The sequence below is a fragment of the Ambystoma mexicanum genome, chromosome 8 (genome assembly GCF_040938575.1).
Source record: "Ambystoma mexicanum isolate Mex_15411 chromosome 8, UKY_AmexF1_1, whole genome shotgun sequence".
Taxonomy (NCBI): domain Eukaryota; kingdom Metazoa; phylum Chordata; class Amphibia; order Caudata; family Ambystomatidae; genus Ambystoma; species Ambystoma mexicanum.
In genome coordinates this window covers 32313165-32339152 of record NC_090929.1, presented here as the reverse complement: position 1 = coordinate 32339152, position 25988 = coordinate 32313165, and the positions used below count along the sequence as shown (strand labels likewise).

Here is a 25988-nt window from a genome sequence, read left to right as displayed (position 1 = left end):
GCAATGAGGACCATCCAGGAACCGAACCTCCGTAACCTCCGCAGCACTTGCCGAATGACAGGGACTGGAGGAAACACTTACAGCAGTTGGAAGGACCACTCCACTACAAACGCGTCCCCTAAAAGATCCACTTGTGAGGTCCCACTCGTGAGAGACCGTGCTCTGCCTGCTCAGAGCGTCCGCCGCCTCGTTTTCATCTCCGGCCAGAGGAACCGCAGAGATTGAAATTTCCTTCTGGATGGCCCAGAACCAGAGCTGCATCGCCTCTCTGCACAGAGGGAGAGACCCTGCCCCCCCTTTTGTTGAGGTAGTGCATGGCTACTGTATTGTCCATCAGAATCAGGACATTCTTCCCCCGCAAAAGACGGCAGAAAAGCCTTCAGTGCTAGCCCGACGGCCCTCAGCTCCAACAGACATATGGAGTCTGGACTCCGACTGAGACCAACGACCGTTGACCGTCAACTCGTTGGCATGAGCTCCCCATCCCGTAAGTGATGCGTCCGTCACGATCGTCACCTCCGGCCAGGGTAGCCAAAATGGAGCCCCCTTTCATCAGATTGCCTTTGACGGCCCACCACAGAAGATCCTGGGCAACCGAGGGCGGCACCTGAGTGGGATCCGACATCCTGACGTAGGACTGTGACCACTGCATCTTGAGAGCCCACTGCAGAGATCTCATCCGCAGCCTGGCCTCTGGCACCAGGAGAATGCAGGATGCCATGAGGCCGAGCAACCTCAAGAACTCGAACGCCGGGAGAGACTGGGCATTTTGAAACTTGTTCACCATCTGCAGAATGTGAGAAGCCCTCACCTGGGGAGGGAAACAGCCCCAGGGATGTGGCGAGCACTGCTCCTATGTACTGGAGCCGCTGGGTAGGTGTCAAGTGGTACTCCTTTAAGTTGAGGGAGAAGCCCAGCCTGTGAACGGAGTGGCAGTTGACCGACAGATGATCCAGGACTTGCTCGGGAGAGCGCGCCCTGATCAACCAATCGTCCAGGTAGGGGTAGACGTGAATCCCCCTTTCCTGACATACACTGCCACCACCACCATGAGCTTGGTGAAGACCCTCGGGGCGGAGGTCAATCCGAACGGCATGACCCGGAACTGAAAGTGCGAGTCGCCAACCGAGAACCTCAGGTACTTCCTGTGCTTGGGATGAATCGGCACATGAAAGTAAGCAACCTTGAGGTCAAGAGACACCAACCAATCCTGACGTTGAAGGGCCTGGAGGACTTGAGCAAGAGTAACCATCTTCAACTTGTCCTTCCTGAGGAGCTTGTTCAAACCACGCAAGTCCATGATGGGTTGCAATCCCCAGTCTTTTTTCGGGATCAAAAAATATGGGGAATACCATCCCTTGTTCCTCTCCGCTACAGGCACCAGTTCTATGGCGCCTTTCTCCAGCAGGGATAGAATTTCCTGCGCAAGGAGCGGATCCAGACTCTTCAAAGAGAGCTTCCCCGGTGGATTGTCGTGAGGCCTCTGACGTAAAGGAAGACTGTAGCCGTGGGCTATGATCTGCAGAACCCAAACATCTGAAGTAATGGCACGCCATTCTACAAGATGCTGTGCCAGCCTTCCCCCAACCGGCGAACCATGGGACATGGCCTCAAGACTGAGCGGAAGCGCTGCGGCAGTGCCTGAGGGAAAAGAGGCAACGTACTCCTACGTTGGCCCCTTTGACTGGCAGCTCCACTCGATCTACCAAAGGAAGAGTAGTATCGAAAGGAACCTCTCCTCCATTGCTGTCCCCTAGGAGGAAAAGGCAGAGGTTGACGTACTGCAGCGCTCAACGACTTCCCTGCAGCTTTGGAGGTCTGCAACCTCTCAAGGCTCTCGTCAGCCTTGCTGCCAAAAAGATGGACACCAGCAAAGGGCACGTTGAGAGGCCGGGACTGAACATCAGGAGCAAACCCCGCCTTCCGCAACCACGCAAACCTAGGCATCACGGTGCTCGCCACCATGGACCAACTGACACAGTCTGCCACGTCCAGACCCGAATGAACTGATTCACACATGGCATCCTTGCCATCCTGAACGAGGGCAAGAAAACCATCCCGTTCCTCCCCTTCGGGAATATGTTCAGCCGCCAAAGAAACAATTCCGCAGAGTCCGAGTGAATCTTGACAAGGCACAAATGGAGTTGGCTGCCTTTAAAGCCATACCCCCAGATGAAAATACTTTCTTCGCCCAACCATCAAAGCGCTTGTCATCCCTATCCGGAGGGATGGTAGGGTACGCAGCCGGCTTCGCTGGGGCCGTAGCCGCCTGCACCATCAAACTCTCCGAAGTGGGGTGCGTAGACAAGTAGCAGGGGTCGCCATTGGCTGGATGGTATTTTTTCGGTAGCAACTTATTCACTGCCGGGAGACTCTCCGGAGCAGTCCAAGCCGCTGCCACCCTTCTTTGTAAAGCCATATGAAATGGCAGCCATCGGGTCAGTGGGTGGACCTTGGTCCAATATATACATCAGGTCATCCTGCAGAAAATCCACAGGTGGAGCAGACCACCGCAAGTACTCAGTCACCCTCGACATGAGACGCATGTACGAGGACTCAGCATGTGTACCAGGCTCAGGCCTGCCAAACTTAACCTCCGGAGAGGTGTCCAGACCGCTGGCGTCATGTAAGGACTGACGCAGGTCTTCCATCTGGCTGTGACCAGACAACAGGTCATCAGGAACCTCAGGAGGTACAAACCCCTCCTCATCTGACCCTTCTTCCACCTCTGAAATGTAATCCAAAGGCTGGAATAAATCTCTGGATGAGGGTACAGAAAAAGGCTCAAATACAGGCCTCCCCGACTTAAAGAGAGCCTTCATCGGAGTTTCCACCGTCCTCCGAGGCACCTCCGTCAAATTCTCCTCAAAAGGCGTCGAGGGCATCGATGGAATAGGCGTCGACGTTGAGTGAGGCGCCGATGACTTCGACAACGGCTTCGAGGCCGGAGCCCCGAGCGTGTCCTTCGACGGCCTCGGCACCGAAGACTTCCTCGGAGCCTCGAGAGTGTCCCTCGACGGACATGGCGTCGATGCCTTCTTAGAAGGCCTCACAAGCTCAGACGGTCTCTAGGGCGCCGAGGACCGGGACCTGGCACGGCTATGGCGATCAACCTTGTCCGATCGGAACCTCGACGGCTCCCGATGATCACGCCGACCGTCAGAGCCAAAAGGCGTGCATGCAGTGGCCCTAGTTCGTTCCTTGCCGGCTTCTCTCAAAGGCGCAGACGGAACGGTGCCCTGCGATTCGAAAATCGCCATCATCTCCTTGCGGAATGCGTCCCATTCCGCCGGCGATGAATGCTTGTTGGGACAAGCTACCCGCCATCTGGCGGAGTCCTCTGATGAGGACGGGGAAGGCGACCAGTGACGGGGCTTCCTTGAGTGCCTACAAGAGGAAGAGGAATGGCGGGACCCACTCCGAGAACGAGACCCCCTGGACTTACGCCGACGCGGAGAGTCGCCCCTCAAATTGTTGGTCGAAAGCCCAGCGGATTTCGACTTACAGGGTTTGGAAACCCAACCTACAGGCAACTTCTTCCGCTCCCGCAAGGCCTTCGACGTCAAGGACTGGCATTCATCGCAGTCGTCGGTGGCATGGCTCTCGCCGAGGCACCAGAGGCAGACGTTGTGCGGGTCCGTAAGGGACATTTTGGAACCGCAGTCCTGACACTTCTTGAAGCCCGACTTCGGCGTAGAAGAAGACAAAGACATATTCTCACTACAAAGTTAGAAGAACCGTTTCAAAGGAGAAGAACCGAGGCGTGCCGAGATTCCGTAGCGAACATGTTCGCAGAAAAAACGGATCTGAGGCTACAGGCGTCGTGCGTCCTACATATAACATCCGGTGACGTTGGCTCTCGATGGACGCCCTTGAGGGACAGCGTATTAACGTCATCGACGCAGGACACCAACGCCAAAAAATTTCCGAAACAGCACAGCTGTGGACATTACTGTCAGAGATGTGGAATACGTCGGAGGACACAATCCCCTCGAAAGTGACTTTTGGGAAGGTTATTGTTGGTTAGTGCAACACTTGCAGTTCTTAAGGTTTTAGAGGTAGTTTCTTCGCACAGCAAGTCTTTTAAGGTCCAAGACCAACCCTAGCATAAAGGCAATTCGAAGAGGGCTTCAAAGTCCTGACAAGCAGCAGAATACTAATGTTCCTGTGGATACTTTACAGTCTCCAAGATGCAAGAGGACACCATCAACATTGGAGACACTGTCAAAGGACTCGCTAAAGGGACACAAGCCACGGCTTGAGTCAGAGGTAAGGGGGAGGGGGTACCCTGCACACCATGTGCACTCCAATGCTCTTGAGCAACTTCACCGATCAAGGCAAGTAATACCTTACTCCCCACAGTAGCGTAGGTTAGAAGAAAAGATTGTGGCTGGATTTTCCTCTATGTGACGGCACTGGACCCGACCTCTGGATTCCCTGGTCTGATGACAAAAGGCAGGACAATGGACGGGATCTCACAGCAGTAGTCTCGATGGAGGTCCTCTGGCACGGCTTTCTGCAACTTCTCCGGTTTTGGCGCCTTTTATGCAGAACCAACAAAGGATGCAAATTGCCCAGTCGATCTTCGTTTCTTACAGTCCCACACTCTGCTGATGAGGTCTGGTCCTGTTGGATCGGATCTCTGGAGTGTCCTTGAGGGCTCAGCATAGACTTGGACGAGTTCGGCCTTTCCATGACAATGCACTCGGAATGGGCAGCATTCTCCTGGTATTGGGGTTTTGCAGCTCTGGAAACTCACACAACCTCAGGAGATGGCTCAAATCAAAGTTTGTCTTGGAACTGGTTGTTTCCACCAGTCAAAGGGCAGGAGTCATCCTCTTCGGAGTTCCTCGGTCGCATAGAAAACGGGTTCAGGAATGCAGTGGTCGCTTCACGGTGTTGCAAAGGGTCTGCAGGCATCTCTGGTCGTCGTCTTCTTCGGTTACTTCAGTTTCCAGTGGTCAACTTGCCTTTCAGCGCACGAGCCTCACCTTTTATACAGTTCAAGCATACACTCCACTGCAATCCCTCTCAGCAATTTAGAGAAAGGGGCGGGTGGCCATCCAATCAGGACAGCCAGACCCCCAGTGGGAGTTGGTTCCATTCAGGCATTCAGGCAGCAAAGGGCAGGGGAGTGAAAACTCCTCCTTCACTTCCTGCCCGCCCAGACACACTGGAGCCTAGGCGGGGGCACCCAGGGGTTCCTGCCAGAGACAGACAGACAGACACACACACACCCCTCACCGTCCCCGGACGATAGAAGGGCTGACAAAGAACAACCACGCTAGTAATGGCGAAAAAAGAAAGGAGCCACCAAGTTAATACTTGGGTGATCCTATTGTGAATAACCGAGGCTGTGGTAGAAAATGTGCACATAGTTGGTAGAACACGTCCACTGACACCAGCCATAACTAGGAGATTGTCTGTGACATCAGTGACAGAAGCAGAGAGAAGGGGATACCAAGTAGACCTTTGACACTCTACATAAGGTGGTGTGTGCCAATCTCTCAGACTATAACGTTTTTAGAAGAGATACTATCCTCAAGAACTGTAGTTACTCTAGGATATAGAAAATAATCTCAAAGGCGGGCCCAAAGGGTCCCCAGCAACACTCCCCATAAGGAGCTGTGTGCTGCAATAGTAAAAATGCATATGCCTTAAACAGATATGGAGGAAAGTAGACTCCGTAGGACAGCAAAATACAAAGGAAAAAGTTCCAAAAGATAGAGTCCATAAGAATGAGTCAAAAAAGGCTCCACTCATTCAGGATTAAAGAAGAAGGTCCAGAAGCAGAGGCGTAGACAGGGTAGGGCCTGAGGGGCAAGGCCCACCCAAAATCTGTAAATGCCCGCTCAGCAGCGCTGTGTGGTCATTTACAGATATTTTTGTCCGTGCAGTGGGCCCAACTACTACAGCTTCAGGACCGATTTGTTAGACAATCCTGGCTACACCTCTGTCCAGAAGTCCAGCAAAATGTGCTGGTGTTCTCACTAGGAGAGGGGATGAAGCACAATAATGTTACATCTCCCTAACAGGAACCAAATAGAGAGTTGCAGGGAAGAGTTCAGTGTACATTCTAGAATCATAAAGAGGCTGCAGAGTCAGATCTCCATGTAGTTCTCCCCTTATAGAAAGAGCTCTAGGTGTCCAGATCTGGCATATTCAACACAACATTAAGGGAACCATCAGAGACAGACACCCATGTCATGCACTAAACACCCCCCGATTAGTAGGTTTATTTGGACACTCACCTAATCACGTAGTAGATTTCCAGGCAGATGATTCTCATAATAAAGGCACAGGTTTCCAGGACACTGGCCTGTAAAGGTAAAAGAAGACCAAATGTAAAAAATACCAGCCTTTAGATGCAACCCCCAGATGCCACAACTCTAAGCCAGACTCTCGCCTAAAACAGCATCCAGTTGCTTGTCCAAAGACCCCACCAGGTGCCACAGCACAGTGGAAATCCATTGGCAAAGTCCTGTGCACTCCCCCGGAGTTGCAGCCCACCTTCAGTACCTCTTACGGGTCCCACGTGCACCACCCTGGAAATGAATGATATACCACAGACTAACATACAACCCCACTAAAGTGTCCAGTGTGCTCCTTCTTTCAGAAGCATGCAACTAGGAGATACTAAAAGTTGCTGAGGGCGAGAGGACTGTTTATGTTCTTTCTTCGAAGAAAATTACCTTGTGATATTATCATGTGCCATATTAGGGAGATGGTCTTTGTGTAAATATTACTCTCACTGTCATGAGCCTCCCAGCACTACTGCTGGACTCACTGGGATGAATTCATTGACATTGAAGGTGAGTGGGCATTTTTTATCTCACTCATCTCCTGCATTTACTTTTGTTTTTGGAACACTGGATCCTTATTTTAAGGTTACAGTGAAGGGCGACCTCTAGCCTTTATTTTGACATCCATACTTTTCACATGGCAGCACCCCCACCTCATGTGGTGTGCTGCCATGGGCCCCTGGAGCCTCTTTTGTAATGCTGTTTTGTGTTTACCTTTGCAGCACAGGCAATCCTCCATGGAATGCATTGGGGACACTGTATCCCTTATTCATTGCACTATGAAGCTTGTTTGGTCATTTGCAGGCATTCTCTGAAGAGGCTGGTAGCAGGTGTTACATTATTACATTTTTTTGTGGGTGCATTATCGCACGCTGTCTTTTTAGCCACGATAATGCACTGATGAGGACCATATTCTCAAAATGGCTCCTCTGCGTGTTTTAAGTTGTGTTCCAGATGGCCTGTCCTTTGTTGGTTCGCCTACCTTTCTAGGGGGTACGTGGACCCCCTTACTTCATGTATCTGGGTGGGCCTCTTGCAAGTATCCCGCAAAGGCTCTCCTTTGAGTGTGAACTGCCAGTAAATTGGGAGGGGAATGTCCCTCCTATCCACATACTTCCAGGGTCTTAGATGTAGGTGGGCAGATTCTGGGGGGTTGGCGGTTCACTACTGAACAGTCACCACCAAGTTTGAATGTAGCAAGTGTCCTTTTGGGTCGCAGTCAGCCCAAATCCTGGGTATAAGGAGACGAGGGGGGCGCAGAAACCAAGTAAAACACTGGAGCTTTAGACGACCGAGGGACGCCAGAGGACTGCTGCAAAAACCAACATTGCCTCAGCCAATACCACTGTGTTGCGAACTTCAACCTTCTGCGACCTGGCTTCCTCCCTCTGACTGGTACATAGTCTGCTTTCGGTCACTGGAGGGTGCATCTTTGCATTTCCTCGGCAACACCCAGGCCCAGCTGCTCATCATGGCTGGAACTCATTTTAGACATCCTTGAGGCTCTGCTGGGATGCTGGAAATCTGCTGTACTGACCTCCACACAAAGTCAAGTCCTGCTGCAAGTTGTCTCCTGAAACTGCCAGGGGGCAATGCAAGACATGCATCCTTGAAGTTATCCAGATCTGGGTAACCCCTGTTAGTAGAGATTTTCTTTGTGCTGCTTTGCTCCCATGAACTTCTATGGAATACTCTCATTTTGCTTTGAGTGGACACCTAACCTGACCTTTTGGAGGCAATTAAATCATTATGCTTTACTTCCCTTTTCCTTTTTTACATTCTTATGGGGGGACTGATCACTCCATAAGAGTATCCGTACTGAAGGACTATGTCTGTGTATTGCTTTCTTGGGAGTTGCATATATGTACTTAAAGTATTTTTAATTGCCTTTGAAGGTTTATAATGTGCCTTAGTGTAGGTGCTGTGACAAGTAGTGTTATCTTTTATAATGTACCTCTGTGTGTCTTTTCCTTATCATTTCTGCTAAGTGTGAACTATATTACACATTAGTGCCCACTTCCTCCTTAGTTTAGACTTGCTGCTTGGCCAACTTTACATATGAGATTGGCTTTGCTCAACTGTGGTTGTGAATAACCCTGCTAACCTTAGGTTGGCTTTTCTAAGTCCATTGTAAAACTAACTTATTTCAAAATTCTTTTTGTTTTCACATTCGAGATTTCCTCCCCTCACCCTACCACCAGGCAGTTCTCTTTGATGAAAGAACAGTAGACAGTGAGGACCGACTGCTACAGTAGGTGGGTAGGAAGGCTGTCACTTGCTGGGAGCTAAGGTGGGGGACCAATAATGGGGTAACTGAGGATCCACAGTCTCTTAGCTGGGAGATAGGGAATCCGGTTCAGTCTTCATACAAGTGAAGTGAGACAAGAAAATAGAGAACTGTTCACACTGTCACCCTACCCAAAATCTGTTCATAAGGGACTCACCTCTGAAGTTTCCGCAGGTGGAGAAAGTGTACCAAAGAGAGGACTTGTTAAATTCTCCCAAAACTTGGGCCTGTGGAAAAAAGAAATAATTACTGCCCCGTCAGTTGGGAGGCTCCTACTGAATATGTGACAAATTCTTCAATCTTTGTGACTGAAGAGCAAGGCTTAGACTTAGGAGTGCGTGAGAGTGGGGAAGGGTTCAGTTAAGCAGACATTGAGCACTCTTAAAACAAGTTAGGCAGAATATATAAAAATACAGTTATTTACAACTCTGTCAATAAAAAACCACAGGTTAAGTAACACACTAAAACATACACTACTAAAATATATACATTCACCTTAGTGTGCTCTGCTAAAAGCACTACTAAGAGCACTCAAACTTTACTTTTGAACACCTATAGAAATACTTTTCAATGTACTGGAAGTGTAGCAAAGCAAGTGAGTAAAGAAAAAGAAGCAGGTGATTAATCAAGACTGAGAACTAATAGGCTGAGAAAAAAGAAGTTTGAAAACACCATATAAAACCTTAGAAAAATCTTCCCTATCTAGAAAAGCAGGGTCCCAATTGGTGGATCAATTCACAAAATCTGTGGGTCAAGTTTCCCTTTCAACCACCCTACATCGAGGTGTAGTAACAACGGATTTGTCAGAGTACGGGGGGGGGGGCTCATTGTCAGGACAGTCTTTGGTCAATGCAAGAGAGAAAAGACCATATAAATGTTCTGGAGCTGAAAGCAATTTTTTATGCTCTTAAATCATTTCCTCCCTCAGTTCAGATAAAGTTGGTAAAGATTGTTACGGACAATACTACCGCAATGTTTTACGTAAACATACAAGGAGGATGGCTTTGACGCCCAAGAGCTTGACACTGATTTCTTCGACGAAGCAGAGGGGGAAGGCAGTGTCTTGGTCTCGCCTCGTCAAATCCATTGACACCTTGCGAGGAAGCTTCGAGGACTTATTGCCAGGCTCTTACGCGCAGGAGTAGTAGACTTTGATGATGCCCTGTCAACCTCACGAGGCGGAATGGGGTCAGAAGCCTTTTTCGGTTTACTCGAAGGGGTGGGTGGAGCCGCCTTTGTGAACAACTAACATTTTGAGGTGAAAATTCTCCCATTCTGCTTTTGAAGCAGATTTACTAGGAAAACGTTCAAGTTTCCTATTGGGCGAGGAGTCGAACGAAGACGATTGGGATTGAGAACATTGCTTCCTAGATCTCTTGGAGAAGACAAGTGTCGAGATTTGCTTCTCAATCTACAGCGCTTAGTAGGTTTACTGTGCTTTTTAGCCCTTTGAGGTGAAAAAATGCCTCAAGCTTTTCTTGTTGGACGAACTCATCGTAGATGGGGTAGTGAAAGGGGATTTGGACAAAGGCCTACTTAGGGCGAGTTACCCCTTCCTCCATGTCAAGGCCTTAACGGTCATATACTGGCATGACCCACAGTCGTTGACCTTATGGCCCACCCCCAGACACCAGAGGCATATTCGGTGTGGATCTGTGATGCACATGTTGGATCCACAGGCCAAACATCTCTTGAATCCGTTCTTCGGAGTAGACACATCGAGGATTTTGAAGAAACGCAGTAGAAAATTGCTGAGGCAATCAAACTGTTTGAAGCATGCAGTGCATGTGGAAAAACGGAACTGAGGCAACGGGCGCGGTGTGTGCTACTTTTACCAGAGCCGACATCAAGAGAGCGGGATGGAAACCGCAGAGGGACCATGGTGCCCTCTGCTGTCAAAGTTTCAGAAGCTGTAAGCAACGTATAGATCAAAGATGAGGAATCCGTGGGAGGACACAATGCATTAAAACACCATAGCTAAGGGCTAGGCAAGGGAGAGATAGGGCTTCTGGACTTTACATCCATACAACCCTATGGACACGAGGTGTGGAGGAGCAAAACAGGTGTGTTTTCTCATCCCTGCTATGCTGACTCAATCAGGGACCACCATAGAAGTTCCTGAATTTGTTGGTCCTTCTAGAGTTGTTCCTTGGTACTATTGGAGGAAGCCTAGGGCGTGTGGGTGTAAAGGTCTCTTCAGGCATCAGGTTCTTGGGTCTGGCTAATTTGAGGTTCTGTGCTCCGATGGACAGGGTTCTGCATTCTGGACAGCTGGACACCCATGACACACAGACTTCAGGACCACTATTCCGGTGATGACCTCAGGGGACTCCTAGGGCATGACAATGGGCGAGCAGCGATAGCCACTTGAACAAAATGGCAGAAGACAACCCTTGTGGTGAAAATGAAGAAGCTGGTCCTGCAAGACCCCTCTTTGTGGTGCAGAGCTGAAACTTCAGGGAAATGGTTCTTGCACCTTAAGCTGAGGAATAGCGGAGTTGCAAGTATTAATTCGGGCCTGACGACTGTTGCAGCACACCAGCTCAGGTTGACATCTGACTAGCCAACATAATGGTTCTGGGGCAGAGGTCAGGACTGGTTGTTCCCACTGGTCCAGGCGGTGAAAGCACTGATAAAGGTCTTAATGGGATCTGCAGAGACAGGGCTTTGCCAGGAAAGTGAAGGAAGGGATGCTGGTGAACTTCCAACGAGTTCCGGGTCTTCAGCGAGCTGTTCTCCTTTGTAGAGATCTTGGCTCCGATGGTCCGATGTGTGGCTGCAGAATTCCTCCTTCCAATCAGTACAGCTCCAGGCCACTGTATCTGCCCACCAACAGACACCTGGCAAAGATGAGGACTAGGTCCAGACAAACCCCGCCCTCAACATCCGGTCGCACACAGACCGCCACTTTACCAGCAAAAGCTGCAGCTTTCCCTGGGAAAGGGCTTATCATATATGTAAATTCAGGCTACTCCAGGGCAGGAAAGAGGTCACAAGACAAGATGGCAAAAGACAGGCGAAACTCTTTTGACACAGCCATTTTAGAATATATGGTACTGTATTTGGCATTAAGAGGTAAATTGCAAAAGTGCATGAGACTACAAAAAAGACTGTAAAAGTATTCACTGCCACCAGCCACCCTGGCCACATCATGCAAGTAACCAAAAAGTAGCTCAGGAACAAGTTACTTACCTGTAACTGTTGTTCTCCAGCATGGGACTGGCATGGATTCACATGCTCATGAATATTCCCCGTCGTCAGGTTGGGAATCCTCAGTAAAGAAAAAAACAGTATCGTTTCTGATCAGTCTTTCCTAGTAGTAACCAATCACTTATCTCTGCGTCATACTGACCACAGCCAATGACTGCCCTCTACCTAAGCCCTGCCTCTGGCAGCCATCTTCAGATTTGGTAGCACGTGAAGTGGCAGTATGACCAAGTGAAGAGCTGCAGAGGGGTAGGCGGGAGGGTTCGCATGTGAATCCATGCCAGACCCATGCTGGAGAACAACAGTTACAGGTAAGTAACTTGTTCCTTCTCCAGCATGGGGTCTGGCATGGATTCACATTCTCATGAATAAAAGAATAAATAGCAGTACACACATGCACAACCACGGGGGGTGGTAAAAGGCTCAACATTAAGCAATACAAAAAACTCAACATTAAGCATCTCTTACCTCCTCACCAGGCTCACCTTAAGCGAACAGGTTGCGCAGCACTGCTTGGCCGACCCTGGACTCCTCCCTGGAATCCCGATCGACGCAGTAGAATCTCGTGAAGGTGTGCGTCGACCTCCACGTAGCAGCCCTGCAGATGTCCAGTAGGGGCACACCAGATAAGAACGCCGTAGTAGCAGCGATCGCTCTGCTCGAATGGGCTCTCGGACAGCCTGGCAGCGGTCGGTTAGCCAATCAGTGACAGTGCATGATGCAGCCGGAGAGCCATCTGGAAATAGAAGGCTTTGAGAGAGCCTTCCCTTGATTCACAGGTCCAAAGTTATCGAACAGCTGTGATGTCCTCCGGAAACTCTTCGTGCGGTCCACGTAGAACTTCAGCGCTCTAGCCACATCCAGCGAGTGCAAAGTCCTCTCGGCCGGCGACGAAGGAGACGGGAAGAAAACAGGTAACACCAAGGGCTCGTTAAGATGGAAGTCCGACGGCACCTTGGGCATTAAGGAGGGGTGCGTCCTAAGCACCACCCTCGAGGCATGGAAAGTCAAGTACGGTGCTTTGCAGGATAGGGCCTGGATCTCTCCCACTCGTCGTGCGGAGGTAATGGCCACCAGGAACGCAGTCTTCCACGACACAAACTTCATAGGTGCGGAGTGCATCGGCTCGAATGGGGGCCCCATGACCCTGGTCAGCACCACGTTAAGTTCCCACGCCGGGGCCTTCACCGGCAGGAACGACCGGAACAGTCCTTTCATAAACTCTTACCAGTCGATGGGACCACAGGGACGTCCGTCCTGTGGTTCTGGTATATCTGGAGATCGCCGCCAGATGAATCTTAATGGAGGCATGGGCTAGCCAAGCCTTTGCCAGCGATAGCAGGTACGGCAGCACCTGAGGGGCCGTAATCCGTAGGGGGTTGATCTTCTGTGCTCGGCACCAGATAGAGAACCTCTTCCACTTATGACCGTAGCATTTGAGAGTCGAGGACACCCTGGCCTTTGCAAGAACCTCTCTGCAATCGGCCGGTATATCGTAGCCTCCAAACTCTAGCGCTGCAGGAGCCAAGCCTGCAGGTTCAGCGACGCCGGGTCGTGGTGGAAGATGCCGCCTCCTTCTCTGGAGAGAAGGTCCGCGTCCGCCGACAGCTTGATGGGAGGGGAAGTTGACAAGTCCAGAAGGTCCAGGAACCAGATCTGCCTCGGCCACGCCGGTGCGACGAGGATCATCCTGCACCGGGACCTCTTGAGCTGGCGGATGAGTCGAAGCAGCAATGGCAACGGAGGGAACGCATACAGGTATAGGCCGTCCCAGGGGAACGAGAACGCATCGCCCATGCTTCTCGGCTGGGGAAACCTGCTGGCGGACCTCTTGCACTTCGAGTTCGTCGCTGTTGCGAACAGGTCGATTTGGGGTTTGCCCCATCGTCGGAAGAGTTGATCCACCTGATCCTGGCGCAGTTCCCACTCGTGACAAGCGCGCAGCTCCCTGCTGAGCGAGTCGGCGATGGTGTTGCTTTCTCCTGCCAGGTGGAAGGGAACCAGGAAAATCCCCTGGGCGACCGCCCAGTGCCACAGATCCTGTGCCTCCTTGGATAGGGCTGGGGATCTGGTGCCTCCCTGCTTCCGTATGTAGAACATTGTCGTGGTGTTGTCCGTGAAGATCCGCACCACCTTGCCCTTGAGCGACGGGAGGAACGATTTGAGAGCCCAGAACACGGCTCGGAGTTCCAGGACGTTGATGTGCAGGAGCCAGAGGCCTCTTGCGTGGAGATCTCGGGTGTGGGCGCCCCAACCTTCCAGGGAGGCGTCCGTCGTCACCGTCTCCTGGTACGCCGACGTCTGAAAGTCCTTGCCCACCCTGAGGTGCGCTCGAACGCCCCACCACTGAATCGCCCGCCGGAACACCTTGTTGAGGGAGACCCTGTCTTCGAAGGTGCCCGTCGCCTGTATCCAACGGGCGTCGAGAAATTCTTGAAGAGGCGCATCTGTAGTCTGCAGAGGCGCACCAGGTAGATGCAAGAGGACATCATCCCCAGGAGGGACTTGATGGACCTCACCCTGGCCACGTCCTTGGCTAGCAGGCGCTGCACTTTGCCTAGAATGGTCTTCGTCCGTTCTTCCGACGGGGCCGCCAGGCGCCTCACTGTATCGAGCTTCGCTCCCAGAAACAGGGCTACCTGCGACGGCACCAGGTGAGACTTCGGGTAGTTTATGGCGAATCCCAGGTTTGTGAGTAGCTGGACGGTCCTCGCAGTGTGTTCGACGGCGAGTTCCCTCGTCCTTAAGCGGATGAGCCAGTCGTCCAGGTAGTGAATCCCCTGTAGGCGCAGCCGCGCCGCCACTGGTGCTAGGCACTTGGTAAAGACCCTGGGGGCCGACTTCAATCCGAACAGCAGTGCTCTGAATTGGTAGTGGCGTCCCTGGACGACGAACCTGAGGAACTTTCGGTGACTTTTGAGGATGGGAACGTGTAAGTATGCATCCTCCAGGTCCAACGACGATAGAAAGTCGCCTTCCTCCAGCTGTCCCAGTACGTGCTGGAGAGTGACCATCCTGAACTTTTGTGATCTGATGTATTTGTTCAAACGACGAAGGTCCAGGATGGGGCGCCAGCCGCCCGTCTTCTTCCTGACGAGGAAGTACCTTGAGTACACCCTGGAGCCCCGGAGCCTCTTCGGGACAAGCTCGATGGCGCCTTTCCTGAGCATCGCCCGTACTTCCAACAGCAGTTGCGGGACCTGATTTTCCTTCCTGGCCACAGGTGGAACGTGAGGGCACTTCTTCAGGAATTCGATAGAGTGTCCTCTTGCCAGGGTATCCAGCACCCAACGGTCGGTGGAGATGGACTTCCACACGCAGACGAAATTCGTCAGCCGGCATCCCACCTGGGTGCTTCGGTGGGGGCCCGAGACCACGGCCGGTTCAGTCCTGCTTGGAGGTGGTGGCCTTGCCGCCCTGGCCACCTTGCCGACGGCGGAGAGGCGCTCCCTGCTTGGCGCGACCCCTGTAGGCCTCCTGAGACAAGGAGCGTGCCGCCTGGCGGTATGACGAGGAGCCACCGCTGGATCCCTTGGAGGCACCCTGTCTGCCTCCGGAGCTCTGAAAGGGCCGTCGTTGCTGAAGGGCTCCTAGGGCGCGGGCCATCTCCGTGACCGTTTTTATGGCTTGGAGGGACTCATCCACCGCCTTCCCGAACAAGTTGCTGCCGTCGAACGGCATGTCCAACACCCTGGTCTGGACGTCCTGACGGAAGTCGGTCGCCCGGAGCCAACCCCGTCGTCGTAGGCAAACACCGTTGCCCAGCTGGCGGAACCCGGTATCGGCAATATCGGTTGCCACAGTTATGGTGTGGTCAGACGCCACCTCGCCCTCTTGCAGTATTTCCAGGGCCTCGGACCTCAAGTCGTCCGGCAGGAAGTCCAATATGGGGGCCAGCTTAAACCAGAGCTCCCTGTCATAACGGGCCACGATCGCCAGGGCGTTGGCCGCTTTGATCGTCGTCGCCGCCGACGAAACGACCCGCCGCCCCATGGCGTCCAACTTCTTTCCCTCGCCGTCCGGCGGGGAATTCGACGTTGAGGCTCCTGACCCCGCCGCTTTCTTCTTCACCGCCACCGAGACGACCGAGTCTGGCTTTGGCTGGGCCCTGAGGCACAGGGGAGCGGTTTCGGGCACCTGGTACTTCTTCTCGTACCGGTCTCGTTTGGCTGGTGCCGTGGAGGGGTTTTTGAGAACCGACAGGCCCTCCTCCCAGATGTCATCAATTAGGGGCACCGCGATGACCGTCTTCCTCTTGGCCTCCCGGCGCTGATAGAGGAAACCTTCCTTTTTCTGCTCCTCCGGGCAGAGCTGGAACAATTCGGACGCCCTGGCGATCATGGCGTGGAATGAGCCAATCTCGTCGGGCGGCGAGGCCCGTGCGACGGGAGACCCGTTCCGTCGTCGTCGCCCTCAGAACCCATCGTCGAGCCCAACGCACCGTCATCTCCCGACTCGTGGGAGGATGAGGAGGGAACTGTAGGCCTCACGGGGGCGAGCGGAGGTGAGGGTTGGGTCCTCCGTCGTTTGTTCTGAGGACTTCCCGACGGGCCAGGTTGCAGGTCCTCTGGCCTGGGCCGTGGGAATCTCGTCCTTATCTCAGAGGATAAGGACTGGATGGCAGACAAAATGGCCGCCGAGCCATCCTGAGGCCTAGGATCCGGCCGCGCTGGAAGGGAAGGCCGCTCTTCCTCACCATCGTCTTCTTCCTCGGTTATCTCCCGAGGGTCTTCCTGACGGGATCGAACCTTCTCGAATTGGACTTCGAGGTTCCTCACGGCCTCGGTCAGTTCCTCCTCCGAGGCTGACTCCGAGCTTGAGGAGGGCACCGTGCCCCCCCTCGCTTCTTCCATCATGGCGGCCACGACGATGGGCTGAAAAGAGGATTCCCTCCTTGGCGGCAGGGAAACTCTAGTCCCAGAGGCAGTCTCCGCTGGCGGTGTCTCTGCCGGCTTGGCCAGAGTTGCCGCGATAGCCTCGATAGAGGCCTTCGCCTGCTGGGTAGGGGCCTTCACCACCTTAGGTGCGTCCCGGGCCTTCTCCTTCAGGGGAGGGGCGACGCCTCGCTCCCCCTCTTCCGAGATCGGACGGGGCTTCTCCCGAAGCTTACCCGGGGTCTCAGACTTTCTCTTCCCCGAACCAGAGTGTTGGCTCGTGGTTGACGGTGCCTGGGAAGGTGCGCCCTGCCTGGCGACCGAAGAGCCCGAACTTTCGGCGCTCCCGGAGCCAGCGGACTCACAGCGCTTGGCCTGGTGTTGGGCCCCCGTCGCCGGGGCGCCCGCACAGGACTTAGAAGCCCGCTCTGACCCTTTCTTCTTCTTCTCACCCGTCGAGCCCTTCTCCAACCAGCTTGCGAAACGGATCGACGGTCCCTCATGGTCCGCTCCGACAAGTTCTTGCAGAACTGGCAGTCCTTCTCTACATGAGTCTTGTCCCCATGAAGACAGTAGAGGCATCGCGAATGTTCGTCTTCCTTAAACACATTCTGCAGCCCACATCCAGGGCAGCTGCGAAACAGCTTGGGTCCGGGCGACGAACTCGCATCCTGGGCCATCTCGAAGTAGGCCGCGAATCTTCTGGAATCCTCCAAGAAGTTGATTCGACGAAATCTTCACCCTTGAGGGGCGTAGGAAAATCCCGCAACGGGTAGCCGTTAACGGGAGTGGAACGGTGGAGCTTGAGGCTCGATTAACCGGAAAATGCGAAAATTCACCTGAAAAAGCGCGAAACACGCAGTAAAAGCTCGAGAGCTAAGCACGAGGACTCCCAACACTTGAACGTGCGGTAAAAATCTGAAGATGGCTGCATGAGGCGGGGCTTAGGTAGAGGGCAGTCATTGGCTGTGGTCAGTATGACGCAGAGATCAGTGATTGGTTACTACTAGGAAAGACAGATCGGAAACGAAACTGATACCGATTTTTTCTTTACCGAGGATTCTCAGCCTGACGACGGGGAATATTCATGAGCATGTGAATCCATGCCAGACCCCATGCTGGAGAAAAACAAGTTACTATCATACTTCATTGAAGATGTTAATGTTAAAGGACATTTGTACCGTGCACTATCACCACCAGAGTGGTCCCCTGGCGCTCTGGCGGCTCTGAAAGAGGAGGGGAGGTTGAGTTAGTGGAAGGAAGCAGGAAAAGTGCAAGAGAGCAGTGATGTGCTGTTGGTGGCCTCAGCCCGGTGGGTCCGTTGGCTGGGCCTGGGGTGTTTGCGGCCGGTAGTCGTCGTGTACTGTTGTGCAAGATTATGTGTCTTTTTGTTTTGTTGTTGCAATGTAGGGAGGTTTGTACGGTTTGTTGTGCTGTAGGTTTTGGTTGTGTTTGGTTTGGAGTTTGAGAGGTGTATGCAGAAAGGGAAATTGTTAGTAGGGTTGGTTAGTTTGCGTCTCTATCCTGAATTGAGGCTCTCAGCTTGCGTAGTCTCCCCCGACGCAGCTCTGTCCTGATCTGGGTCCGACTGGCATACAGGTTCCTTACTCCTCTGGCCCGCACCTCTAACATGTTCTCTTATAACTCCCCTTATCCTCTCTTCATACTCCTGTGGCCAGTGCACCTGCCAATGTCAACCTCTCAGATAGTGTGGTGATTGCCAATATCTCGACAATTCCAGACCACTGTGATACCTGGCAGTAACTAAGTGGTGGGGGAAAGTGTTGGTGGGATTGTCTCGGGTAGTTGACTCAGTCTCCGTGCGTGCTGCCTGTGTTCCAGTCTATCCGGTGTCACCCGTCCAGGTGTCATGGGAGTTACCCTCTCGGGTCGGGGATGTCCGTGTCCTTTCCGGTTTAGTCCTCCTTTTTCTGGTTTGGTTTCCAGATTTAGTCTGTGGTATTGAAGAGCCAGGTTTTTAGCGATTTCCTGAATTTTAGGTGATCTTCAGTGTTTCTTATTTCTTCTGGGATGTTGTTCCAGGTTTATGCGGCTAAGTGGTAGAAGGAGGTGCCTCCAAGTTTTTTCTTAAGGTATGGGTTGAGTTCCAGGCGGATTTCATTGCTTGATCGGAGGGGTCTCGTTGGTTTGTAGACTGCAATTTTCTTTTGTAGGAATTCTGCTCCTTGTCCGCTGATTGCCCTGTGCGTTATGCACATTGTTTTGAAGGTGATGCAATGTTTTACTGGGAGCCAATTTAGTGTTTTTAGGGCAGGAGTGATGTGGTCTCTTCTGGATAGTTTGAGGAGTAAACCGTTGCAGTTTCTTCAGGAGGTATTCTGGTATTCCGAGGTAGAAGCTGTTTGCATAGTCTATTTTAGACATGATTAGGGCGTCGATAGTGAGTGTTTTGTGCACGAAGGAGAGGAAAGGTAGGATTCTTCTTGCCGTTCGGAGGAGGAAGAAGCATTTCTTCACTGTTGCATTTATTTGTGGCTCCAGAGTTAGGTTGTTGTCCATTAGGACTCCCAGATTTTTTACTACCTTCGATGGTGTTGGTGCGTTTCCCATTTCCATAGCCCATGGGATGGTGGTTTCGTTCTCTTGGTCTTTGGATACGATCATGATTTATGTCTTTCCTGGGTTGATTTTCAGGTTGTTGGCATCCATCCAGTTGAAGACTTCTTTTAGACAGTCGGTTAAGGTTGAATGGTCGGCATCGGTGTCTTTGATTTTGTAGATGATCTGAGTGTCATCTGCGTAGTTGTAACATGTAATGTTGTATTTCTTGAAGATTCTGATGACCAGAGTCTGGTAGATGTTGAAATATAGTGGAGATAGTGAGGATCTTTGAGGCACTCCACAGTCGTTAACTCGTGGAGTGGATTTGAAAGGTTTTATCCATACGGTTTCTGTTCTGTCTGCTAGGAATGATATGGTCCAGCGTAGTGCTGTGTCTGTTATGCCTATGTCTTCTAGTCTTTTGGTCAGGGTGTTGTGGCTAACTGTGTCAAAGGCTGCGGAGAGGTCGAGCACAATAAGGGCTGAGGTAGTGTTTGAGTCTGCGTTAGTTTTGAGGTCGTCCCAGATGGATAGTAGTTCTGTTTCCGATCCTCTCGCTGGTCTGAAACCGATTTGAGCTTGGTCCAGCAGGTGGCTTTTTTTACGTGTTCTTGGGTTACTTTATATACGTAGGTTTCTAGAATTTCTGCTGGGTAGGGGATGTTAGAGATCAGCCTATAGTTGGAAGGGTCATCTCCGTCACCACTTGTGTTTTTCAAGAGTGGCTTGATGTACGCCGATTTGAAGATCTTTGGTACAGTCCCCGTTGATAGTGATAGATTTAGAAGTTTTCTGTAGTGTTCTGCTGGCGATCCTTGCGCGAGGATTGATTTGTAGATGTCTAGGGGACAGGGGTCCATGGGTGATCCCGCTTTCTTGCTTCGTTTTACCAGCATTGCGAATGCCTCTGCTGATATTTCAGGAAAGCATTGGAGTTTGTGCTGTGGTTCCGTGTTAGGTTCGTTGGGTTGTATGTTGTGGTTGGTTGGTCGCTTTTGTATGGTTTGTCAGATGTCATTGATTTTTTTTTTGAAGTGGTCTGCCAGATCGTTGCATAGTTTTTCTGAAGGGTTTGGGGTGTTATCGCAGCCTGGTGGGTTTCTCATTTCTTCAATGATGATAAACATTTCTTTTTGTGTGTTGGTGGCATTATTGATTCTGTCATCGTAATGTCTTCTCTTTGCCTTTTGAATTTCCTTCTTGTATGTGCGGATTTGTTTCTGGTACAGTATTTCTTTCCCTGGGTTGTATTCATTCCTCCATTCCAATTCCATCTTTTTGTTTTCCTTTTTCATGTTGTTTAGTAGTGGGGTGAACCATTTTGCCATTGTTCTTTTTTTGATGGGGTGAACGGTTTTTCTGGGGCGATCTTGTCTATTGTATCTGCGATCCATTTGTATAGTATCTCTGCTTTCCCGTCAAGGTCAGCTAGTTCCAGTTCTGTAGTTGAGGGTTTCGTTAATTCCAGTTGTTCGAATAGGTTGCTCTCTTTGATGTGTTTCCAGTTTCTTTTGGTGGCGGTTGTGATTTTCGGATGTTGGATGTAGGCTTGGGTAGGCAGAGTGATCACGAATGGGATGAGATGGTCGCTCCACATTATTTTTATCGGAGGCGCTGTGGTGATGAGTTTTTCTTTGGCGAAAATTGCGTTTAGGGTGTGTCCTGCCGAGTGCGTTGCTCTTTTGACTAGTTGTCGTAGTTTCATGGTGCTTAGTTGTTCAATTAGTGAGTTTTGGGAGTTTGCGTGGCGGTCTTCAAACCAGGTGTTGATGTCCCCAAGGATGATTAGGTGTTCGTGGTTGATGGCTAGGTTGGTGATGGCTTTTATAAAGTTATCAACGAATGTTGCATCATATGTTGGCAGTCTGTATACCAGGATGAATGTGATGTTGGTTTTTGGGTTCGCTATTAGGTGCATTACCATGGTTTCACAGTTGAGGATGTTGAGTGGTTTGACAGTTTTTATTTTCAGGTGTTCTTTGAATGCTATAGCGATGTCTCCTCCTTTTTTGTTTTTTCTGTTTATTTGTAGGCATTTGAAGTCGGTCGGAAGGCAGTTTTGGAGTGTGATTTTGTAGTTGTTGTCCAGCCATGTTTCTGTGATGAACAGGATGTCAATGCCGTTGACGTCGAGTAGGTCGAAGATCTCTGTTGAGTGTTTTGACATGGATCTTGCATATATTAGATTGCAGTGAAGTTTGGAGGTGTTTGGTTTGGGCTTTGTCGCGGTCGTCTTCTGCTCGGTGTTGAGGTTTCCTTCCTGGTCAGTCACTTGTTGGGTTGTGGGATTCGGGGTGTCAACGTCTTCGAAGAGTTCTTCTAGGTTTTGCATTGTGTTTTTTGGGTTTTCATCAGGTTCGTCTTCCGGGAGTTGTGGTTGTTGATTGGAAGTTCTTCTTGCTTTGGTGATGTAGGGGGTTGTTGCGTCGGTCGTCTGTTTGTTGTTTATGTTGGTGATTCCGCTGGAGAGCCATCTGGAAATGGAAGCCTTGGAGACGGCCTTCCCTTGGTTCACAGGGCCAAAGTTCACAAACAGTTGTGACGTCCTCCTAAAACTCTTTGTGCGGTCCACGTAGAACTTCAGCGCTCTAGCCACATCCAGCGAGTGCAAAGTCCTCTCAGCCGGCGACGAAGGCGAAAACAGGCAACACCAAGGGCTCGTTGAGATGGAAGTCCAATGGTACCTTGGGCAGGAACGAGGGGTGCGTCCTCAGCACGACCCCCGTCTCGTGGAATGTCAAGTACGGAGGCTTACATGAGAGGGCCTGGATCTCTCCCACTCGTCGTGCGGAGGTGATGGCCACAAGAAACGCCGTCTTCCACGATAGGAATTTCAAAGGTGCCGAATGCAGAGGCTCGAACGGAGGACCCATGAGCCTAGTCAGCACCACATTGAGCTCCCACGCCGGAGCCTTCACCGGCGGGAACGAGCAGAAAAGTCCTTTCATGAACTCCTTAACCAGGCGATGAGACCACAGCGACGAACGCCCCGGAGTTCTGGTATAGCGGGAGATAGCCGCCAGATGAATTTTGATGGAGGCGTGCGCCAGCCCCGCCTTGGCCAGCGACAGCAAGTACGGCAGCACTTGAGGGGCCGCAATCCGTAGAGGGTGTATCTTCTGTGCACACCTCTTCCATTTATATCCATAGCACTTAAGATTCAAAGAAGCCCTGGCCTTGGCAGGCACCTCCTTGCAATCCGCTGGGATCTCGTACCCTCCAAACTCTAGTGCTGCAGGAGCCAGGCCTGCAGGCTCAGCAACCCTGGGTCGTGGTGTAGGATTGCGCCTCCTTCCCTGGCGAGAACATCTGCGTCCGCCGGAAGCTTGACTGGAGGGGATGCTGACATGTCCAGAAGGTCCGGGTACCATATCTGCCTCGGCCATGGCGGTGTGACGAGGACGCATAGAGGAACAGGCCGTCCAAGGGGAAGGAGAATGCATCCCCCATGCTCCCCAGCTGGGAAAACCTGCTGGCGAACCTCCGGCACTTGGTGTTCGTCGCCGTCGCAAACAGATCGATCTGGGGATTGCCCCATCGTCGGAATAGAAGATCCACTTGATCCTGCCGAAGCTCCCACTCATGGCAAGAGCGCAGCTCCCTGCTGAGTGAGTCGGTGATGGTGTTCTTCACTCCTGCCAGATGAAAGGGTAACCGGAACAACCTCTGGGCGATGGCCCAGTGCCATAGATCCTGCGCTTCCTTGGATAGAGCTGGGGATCTGGTGCCCCCGTTTCCGGATGTAGAACATCGTGGTGGTGTTGTCGGTGAAGACCCGCACCACCTTGCCCTTGAGGGACGGAAGGAAGGACCTGAGGGCCCAAAACACGGCCCGGAGCTCCAAGACTACTACAGGCAACGACTACTCTGGGAGTCAAAGGAATCTTGCGTGGAGATTTTTGGTGTGCGCGCCCCATCCCTCCAGGGAGGCGTCTGTCGTCACCGTCTACTGAGGTGCTGGGGTCTGAAAGTCCACCACCGGATCGCTTGACGGAATGTCTCGTTGAGGGCGATCTTGTCCTCAAAACTCCCCAACACTTGTATCCAGCGGGCGTCGAGGAACTCCTGAAGCGGCCGCATCCGCAACCTGCACAGCCGAACGAGGTAGATGCATGACGACATCATGCCGAGCAGGGACTTGGTGGACCTCACCCTGGCAACTCCCATGGTCAACAGCCGTTGTACCTTATCCTGGATGGCTTTTTTTTCAAGATGATGTGTCCAGGAAAAATATACAAAGAACTTTACAATAGAGAACATAGTGCTCCTGCACTGATGGCCATAGGGACTAATCAGTGCCAAAACAGAGGAGTATTGCAAGGTATGTGGAGCAAAACAGATTCACTTACCTCCAAAGGTCAGGAAAGGTTCAAAACAATAGCAAAAAGAAGAGGGTCCCTGATGTTTTATGGAGGGAAAGCAGCATTAGAAGAGCCAGCTTACAAATACAAAACCAACACCTTCCAGCTTTCCAGATACATAAACAATGTAAAATAGCCATCTGTCAGGGGGTGCAGACTGAGTACAGAGGAACAGCGTTTGCAGGGGAAGATGGCTCCGAAGGCAGCACTGTTAGGAAAGATTTTTTAAGCACCTTTCCCTCCATGGATTTCGATGGGACACTGTTTACTTTTGCTTGTTTTGAGCTCTGTCCTGACTTTCTGGAGGTAGCTAAAGCCTTCTGCTTTACTTCCCTTGCATGTTTTGCTCATTCTTCCGGGGAAACCCAGAAGTCCCTAATGCTTTCACTACTGTGAGTCTATGGCTCTCTTTATAAATTCTTGTATTGTTACAATTGCACACATGTGCCTAAGACAAGCTGGTGGAAGCTGTGCAATTTGTACAGTTGTGATATTTTACTTGTGCACTTTTGCATTTACCGTGAATGGATCGTAAAGGCAGGTACCACCCTAAAATGGCCATGCCACAAGATTTTTTATTTTTTGTAAAATGTTTTTCTCTTTTTATTGACATGAGAATAAACAAACATAACTCGACTAGAAGGATTCATAAGGACTTGGGCGATAAAAACAGGACAAATAACAACCGTAGCAATAGCATGCCCTACATATCCAAACCCCACCCCGTGACCCGACCCAACCACCCACCCTCCCTCCCTCCCACCCTCAGGGATGTGCCAGCCCCAGTAGAAGGACTGACTCATGCAGGTATAGCTAGAGACAACTCCCCCTAAGGCCACCATGAGCTTCAAATCTTCCGGCCATCACTTATATAAGTTACTCACCGTAAAGACTAACGTACTCCTAGTGCATAGTCTCTTTTCCTACATACTGTAAGGGCGTCCCGAGCTAGGGACAGGAGACAGAACCCTTTTCAACAGAAAAATCACCTTCCCCTTTAAATTTAAATGCACACGGGGGCTTGTCCTGGGAGGATGCACTGCCTGACTCTGCCCACCGGCGCCACTCCTCAGTCCCCTTTTGACGCGTAGACAATATTAACGTAGCCGAATGACACCAGTTTTATTAGGGGGTGGGAGGATGGTGGGATGTATGGAGGAAAGGGTACTATGGACTACGAGTATGTTAGTCACTACGGTTTCAACTTATAATTACTCTGATGTCCCGTCCCTTTTCCTCCATACTGTATGGGCGATTACAACTGAATGCAGCCACAGGGTGGAAAGTTGCCCCTCTTAATAAAGTTCCTTAACACTGCCTGACCAAATGCTGTATCCGAGCCGGCATCCAAGCAAAAGTGCTTGTAGAAGACGGAGGGAGTAGCCCAAGTAGCTGCTTTGCTGATAACATGCTGTTGGGGGAGGAGCTGGCGCCTTCTTGCACCCCTCAAGTGCTTTACAATTAGGCAGGACTTCTAAGCACTACAGCACTGAGAAAGCTTTTTTCATGCAAAAATAATCACACAGAGGCGTGGCCAGTCACTAAATAAAGATAGTTAGGATTGACATATAAGGTGCAAACAATTATTTGGAAGGATATATGTGTAAAACTGTTACATTGTAGTTAGCTTTGCTCAAAGCACACAGTGAATTCAGGCTGTGCCAAATATAGACTACAGGCATGCTGGCAGAGAGCACGAGGTAACTCAGCAGATGTCCCCGTCAATAACTAGTGAATAGGATACTAAAAAAGATTCAGCACGACATACAGAGTACTAGGAAAACTAAGGTTTTTTTGTAGGAATTACTGGACCAGATCAAATATAATTATGTTGAGTTAAGTGTTGAGATAACGGCGGGAAGATGTGTTTATGTATGAATGTTTATAGCATAGTAAATTATGCTAAACAAGAGCGACAATGTATTCCTGCTTAGGCAGCATAATGTTATCTAGCTTATCCCAAACAGAATCCAGCCATGCCAGAAATTGCTGATGAAGAAAGGAAGACTCTGCAGCATCCCTTGTATGGCAAGAAGAACAACTTTGTATGAGTTCTGCCGGTATCCAGTTACCAAGTCAAGAGTATTTAAGCCCCAGGGCCAGCACCAGTCTTCAGGACCTGGGAGCCAGCCACGGAGTACAGAATGCTGGTCTGAAATGGCAGAGTCCTCTGCCATTTCCCCCAATCCTCATGACCTGTAAAGATTAAAGTTTTATTATCTCTAGCAAGATAGACTCATGGCTTTAATTCCCTAGAGGGGTACATTTACTCTGGTTTAAGCGTGATTATGGGTCCTCTGTATTTAAGGGGCGCCCCTGTAAATTGGGGTTCGCTTTCACTGACACGGAACTTGCCTTTTGAATGCTACCGCCGTGGCCTTAGCCCTGATGGCGT

The 25988-nt window shown here is 51.1% G+C and overlaps 1 protein-coding gene across 4 annotated transcripts in view; it reads right to left on the bottom strand.

The window, feature by feature from the left end:
* Positions 1–25988, bottom strand: part of NUP188 (nucleoporin 188) — a 1828090-nt gene that overhangs the window by 574025 nt on the left and 1228077 nt on the right. For all 4 annotated transcript variants that reach the window (XM_069609202.1, XM_069609203.1, XM_069609201.1 and 1 more), the window contains exons 28-29: positions 8747–8816; positions 6252–6319 (exon numbers count right to left, since the gene is read on the bottom strand). In XM_069609202.1, the coding sequence (XP_069465303.1) occupies positions 6252–6319; positions 8747–8816 (138 nt within the window). The remainder of the gene's footprint in view (positions 1–6251; positions 6320–8746; positions 8817–25988) is intronic.